General features: G+C 49.3%; 2 protein-coding genes across 2 annotated transcripts; one reads left to right on the top strand and one right to left on the bottom strand.

The window, feature by feature from the left end:
* Positions 1 to 368: 368 nt before the first annotated feature.
* Positions 369 to 3,611, bottom strand: LOC138366328 (mucin-22-like). The gene is made up of 2 exons (XM_069327359.1): positions 3,590 to 3,611; positions 369 to 1,303 (listed from the first exon to the last, which is right to left on the bottom strand). Exons 1-2 carry the CDS (start codon positions 3,609 to 3,611, stop codon positions 369 to 371), a joined length of 957 nt encoding a protein of 318 aa, XP_069183460.1.
* Positions 3,612 to 4,277: 666 nt separating this feature from the next.
* LOC123757723 (uncharacterized) lies at positions 4,278 to 5,766 on the top strand. The gene is made up of 2 exons (XM_045741569.2): positions 4,278 to 4,413; positions 4,848 to 5,766. The coding sequence occupies exons 1-2, from the start codon at positions 4,402 to 4,404 to the stop codon at positions 5,268 to 5,270; spliced, it is 435 nt and encodes a 144-aa protein (XP_045597525.2). The 5' UTR covers positions 4,278 to 4,401; the 3' UTR covers positions 5,271 to 5,766.
* Positions 5,767 to 6,000: the final 234 nt, after the last annotated feature.

Genomic DNA, 6,000 nt, shown 5'->3' with positions numbered 1-6,000 from the left:
GCGCCAGTAACTCGACACCAGCCGCCACAATGGTTGACCTGCGCAAACACCAGCCAATTCACTCAGACAGTTGTGTAACTAACTGCCGTAAGGGGGGAGGGGGAGGTGGAAGGGGGAGCAAAGAAGGGGGGAGTGGGGGGGGGGGGGTGTTATGTCAGCAGAAGAGGAGGAGGGGGGGAGAGGGGGGAAGGGTTACACCAGCCAGGTCACCTGAGGTCAAGTATATAGGACTCACTGGAGCGTAATACACACATATACTTGTGTGTGACCGGTTGTGGTTGGGGAGGGGGGGGGGAGGGGGTTACTGGGTTGGGGGAGGGGGAGGGGGGTTACTGGGTGGGGGGAGGGGGTAACTGAACCCCTCCCTGCTATATCTGAACTGTTAACCTCTCTTGTGTGTACATGGTAGTGCTGAAGCCTACAGTACTGAAGCCTGTAGTGCTGAAGCCTACAGTACTGAAGCCTGTAGTGCTGAAGCCTACAGTACTGAAGTTTGCAGTACTGAAGCCTGCAGTACTGAAGCTGGCAGCACTGAAGCTTGCAGTAGTGAAGCTTGCAGTAGTGAAGCCTGTAGTACTGAAGCCTGCAGTAGTGAAGCTTGCAGTAGTGAAGCTTGCAGTACTGAAGCCTGCAGTACTGAAGCTTGCAGTACTGAAGCCTGCAGTACTGAAGCCTACAGTACTGAAGCCTGCAGTACTGAAGCTTTCAGTAGTGAAGCTTGCAGTACTGAAGCCTACAGTACTGAAGCCTGCAGTACTGAAGCCTGCAGTACTGAAGCTTGCAGTACTGAAGCCTACAGTACTGAAGCCTGCAGTACTGAAGCCTGCAGTACTGAAGCTTGCAGTACTGAAGCCTGCAGTACTGAAGCCTACAGTACTGAAGCCTGCAGTACTGAAGCCTGCAGTACTGAAGCTTGCAGTACTGAAGCTTGCAGTACTGAAGCCTGCAGTACTGAAGCTTGCAGTACTGAAGCCTACAGTACTGAAGCCTGCAGTACTGAAGCCTGCAGTACTGAAGCTTGCAGTACTGAAGCCTACAGTACTGAAGCCTGCAGTAGTAAAGCTTGCAGTACTGAAGCCTGCAGTAGTGAAGCTTGCAGTAGTGAAGCCTGTAGTACTGAAGCCTGCAGTACTGAAGCTTGCAGTACTGAAGCTTGCAGTAGTGAAGCTTGCAGTAGTGAAGCCTGTAGTACTGAAGCCTACTGTGCTGAAGCCTACAGTACTGAAGCCTGCAGTACTGAAGTTTGCAGTACTGAAGCCTGCAGTACTGAAGCCTGCAGTACTGAAGCCTACAGTACTGAAGCCTGCAGGTATACAAAAGACAGTCGTGACCTTTGCGTGACGTAGTCTCCGGGGTGTGGTCACCCGGTGACCTGTGTGGCGTGACGCCCGGCTCTCTCTCTCTCTCTCTCTCTCTCTCTCTCTCTCTCTCTCTCTCTCTCTCTCTCTCTCTCTCTCTCTCTCTCTCTCTCTCTCTCTCTCTCTCTCTCTCTCATGACGTGCGTGACGCAAAAGTGAGGGTGACGCAAGGAGGGGGGTGTGACGCAGGGAGGGGGGGTGGGGGTGGCGTGGAGGTGGATGACAGGTATATAGGCAGGTGTGGTGGAGGCAGGTGTGGTGGAGGCAGATGTTGTGGAGGCCACATATCTGACCCTGTGTGTGTACCTGAATACAAAGTCAGCAGTCAGTTGTTGCCAAACTTCCATAAGATAGAATGTTTTTGAAAATATTTGTAACACGACACTCGCACAGAAGTGAAATATCGAAGATAAAATCAATTGGAGCCATGGGGGGGACTCGAACGTGCGATCTGCATATTCCTAGCCGTGATCCTTAACCTTCCCCCCCCCCCCCGCATGATAAGGGGAGAGGTTAAGGTCTAAGGAGGTTGAGGTCTAAGCCAGAAATAAAAAGCTCGTTGGCATTACCATATTTTGATGGCCTAGTATAAAGCTTGTCCCAGCCCTGTAAAACGTTAATATTTTAACCCAATTTAAAAAAAAATACAGTTAAATCCATGTTAATTAAGAACTCGCCCTCGTCTGTAGCAGGTTGTGTGTACTTCATCCCTTGTAATGAGTGTGCATGTGTTTACATCGGCCAGACTGGTAAATCTCTTTCCTCGCGTTTAAAGCAACATTAGTATGCTATTCGTACAGCCCAGTACTCCAGTGCCTTGTATTTACATTCCCAGTTTATGTGATCATTCTATCGGCTTCAGAGGGGGCGAAATGTATTGTTAAAAAGTAAGGATTCCGATGAACGAAATGTGATTGAGTCTGCTCTGATCCAACACTGTAACAACAGCCTTAATGTATGCCCTTATATTTTCAAATTAGAAAATTAGATCTCAATTTAAGCTTCAATATAGCATGTTAATACAATATTGCATTCATTTAACCCCATTGTTTCGTCCCTTTTTATCCACTGGTTTCATCCCCTATTTCATTGTAAAGATCAATAGGCCTTTATTCTTATTTTCTTGGTGGTCAGGTGACCTGCCTTGACGGGTATAATAGGTCTGCCTTTCACGTTTCTTTCCAAAAGTAACACAGCCCCGCTCCTGTGCCATGTAAGTCCATAACGGGCTCACCATAGTCCGTGCTACTTAGAACTTTTAGTTCTGAGTAGCTGAATCTTAAACAACAACAACAACCTTTGAATAAATCCACAAGGGCCGTGACGAAGATTCGAACCTGCGTCCGAGGGCATCCCAGACGCTGCCTTAATCGGCTGAGCTACGACATGGTCGAAAGGAGTTGAAACCGATGTTCTACTGAACTTACTGGGTCCTGCAGCCTCTCCGAGGCACAAACCAGGGTTTTACACAACTCCCCCCCCCCATGCACTCGAGCGTCTGGGATGCTCTCAGACGTAGGTTCGAATCCTCTTCACGGCCCTTGTGGATTTGTTCCTTTGATGCATCACGCAATTGTGATTCCTGTGTGAAACAACATCCTTTCTTCCTTCATTCTAAAAATGCTCTTAAGAAGGCTAGTTGAGCCGAAAACGCGTTTAGCATTCTCTAAGTTACCCCGTGCAGCATCACTGACCCCGTGCAGCATCACTGACCACGTGCAGCATCACTGACCCGTGCAGAATCACTGACCCCGTGCAGCATCACTGACCCCGTGCAGCATCACTGACCCCGTGCAGCATTACTGACCCGTGCCACATCACTGACCCCGTGCAGCATCACTGACCCGTGCAGCATCACTGACCCGTGCAGCATCACTGACCCGTGCAGCATCACTGACCCCGTGCAGCATCACTGACCCCGTGCAGCATCACTGACCCGTGCCACATCACTGACCCCGTGCAGCATCACTGACCCCGTGCAGCATCACTGACCCGTGCAGCATCACTGACCCGTGCAGCATCACTGACCCCGTGCAGCATCACTGACCCCATGCAGCATCACTGACCCCGTGCAGCATCACTGACCCGTGCAGCATCACTGACCCGTGCCGCATCACTGACCCCGTGCAGCCTCACTGACCCCGTGCAGCATCACTGACCCGTGCAGCATCACTGACCCGTGCAGCATCACTTGATAAGATCCGACCACCTGTCACTCACATCTGACTGACCTTCATCTCCGACATAACGCATCGTCTCACCTGTTGATTACCTCCGGCGCCACAGGTATCTGGGGCACTCTGGTACCTGACCTCATGCCTCACCCCTCATAATATCCCCCCCTGATGGTCAACACTCCTCATCATACCTCTTCATCATTTACTCATCCTCATTCTACTCCTTCCATCTATCCATTCCTATATCCATTCCACACACACACACAGGCAATGAAATATATGGAAGACATGTTTTACTTAGGTAAACATTGTTAACTAACGCTGTTTACATAATTATTTCTCCATCTAAGGCGACTTTCAAGGACAAGGTAGAGAGTGAGACTTGCTGCCTCGCCCCAACGGGACGCCTGCCTGCCCTCCGTTGCTTGTAAGGTCACACACCAATTCTTACTTTGCGGGCGATAGCGCAAAAACAAATTAATATGGTGCGTTAAGTGTGAGAACAGGTTAAATATTGCCATCTACTTAGAACGGCTGGAAGCTGAGTGTATTAGGGTCTGCTGGAAGCTGAGTGTATTAGACTCTGCTGGAATGTAAGCATAACAAGGTCTGCCTGAAGCAGCCATTCAGCAATAGGCCAAAGATGCACAGATCGCATAGTTGGGAGGAAAAAAGCAGCATCTTTGACGCACTCTCCGTCAAGAGTGGAGGAGTGGGGGTTTAAGGGGGTGTCTGGGGGGCTGCAAGGTCGTTTACTTGTCGTTGTCGTCCTCCTGAGGGTGTGTGTGTGTGGGTTATAAGCCCCAGACCAGGAGCCAGGAGCCCCAGTCCTTGCTCCTCCTTCACCGCCTCTCCTCACCTGCTTCATGAGAGCTCAGGTGACGTCCTCTAAACTCTTCACTTTATTAGTGGTATTAATTTGATTATTATTATTATTAGGTATTATATTCAGGCCAATATTTTTATGTTAGCTGTTAAGCTGGTAGAAATATTTGCAATTGATCTGTATTAGTTAGCACTGATATACTTATGGCAGGTGTTTGATACCCCTGCTTCCTCTTCGACAGGTGTTTGATACCCCTGCTTCCTCTTCGACAGGTGTTTGATACCCCTGCTTCCTCTTCCACAGGTGTTTGATACCCCTGCTTCCTCTTCCACAGGTGTTTGATACCCCTGCTTCCTCTTCCACAGGTGTTTGATACCCCTGCTTCCTCTTCCACAGGTGTTTGATACCCCTGCTTCCTCTTCGACATGTGTTTGATACTCTGCTTCTCCTTCCACAGGTGTTTGATATTCTTCTCCTTTTCCACAGGTGTGTGTGCTGGTGGCCTTGGCAGCCCTGGCGGCCGCTGCCCCGCTCTCTACACCGGACACCAGTGGACACCTGTCCCAGACTCACCTGTTCCGACTCCTCAGAGCCGCCCGCGACGACAGCCGGTCCGTCGAAGACTGGTCCAACAGTCTCGATGACGACCACAACAGTCACCAGTTAGCTGGAGGCAACAGCGACGAGGGTGACGACGACGACGACGACCGTCATCATCACTTCTGGATCCCCAGAGACGAGGAAGATCGCGGCGAAGATGCCGGCGGCGCCGCCTTCGTCTCGAGAGATAAAAATGGGGAATCCGGTAAGCAAGAAGCTGAGGAAGACGATAATGGTGAAGAGAACGGCAAGGGAGAGGAGAGAAATGGTGATAAAGAAGAGAGAAATGGTGATAAAGATGAAGATTGAAGATGTATAGGTAGTTAAGCAAGCCAGGAAGGAAGAGAGAAAGAGAGAGAGCACAATGCAAGGCTTGAATAGGGAGGCCTTGACCTATCACCCCATCACCCCTCACTCACCCTGCTGCCTCAGTCCTTCACCCTAAATCCTGCTGACTCGGTTCCCTCATTCATGCCTCCCCCCCCCCCTCATTCAGCAGACCTCATTCTCCTCCTCCTCCTCCTCTCAGGAGTCATCAAGATGCTCATCTTGGCGCAAGCAGGAAGAATTTTTTTGTCTTATTGTCCTTCCTTCGCAATACCCCTTTCTTTCTCTGTTTCACTCTCCCCTCTGTCTGTCTGTCTCTCTCTCCCCTCTCTGTCTCACTCTCTCTCTCCCTCTCTCTCCTCTCTCTCACCACCTCCCCCTAAACATGATAAATTCAATAACTTCTGATTTGCCTTAATAGATGCATTCCCTCAATTATTATTAAAACATAATTATGTAATAAATATTAAAGACAAGATCAATTATATTCCTTTACCTTGACGTCAGGTTAGCCTTAGTCTCGAGAAGCTGTCAAACAAACACACCAATACATCAACAAAAGCCCAAACAGAAGCAAAGACAATGTACAAGTTTAAGAAAACATGTTTTCAAGGAAGTGTTTACAAATCTTCACAAAATCAACAAGGGCAAATCAGCTGTTTATGAAAACAAAGAGAGCAAGGACAACAAAACAAACACAGACCTTCACCAT

Source organism: Procambarus clarkii, chromosome 19 (assembly GCF_040958095.1).
Source record: "Procambarus clarkii isolate CNS0578487 chromosome 19, FALCON_Pclarkii_2.0, whole genome shotgun sequence".
NCBI lineage: Eukaryota > Metazoa > Arthropoda > Malacostraca > Decapoda > Cambaridae > Procambarus > Procambarus clarkii.
The sequence above is the reverse complement of the archived record's forward strand: the minus strand, read 5'-3'. Positions and strand labels throughout refer to the sequence as shown.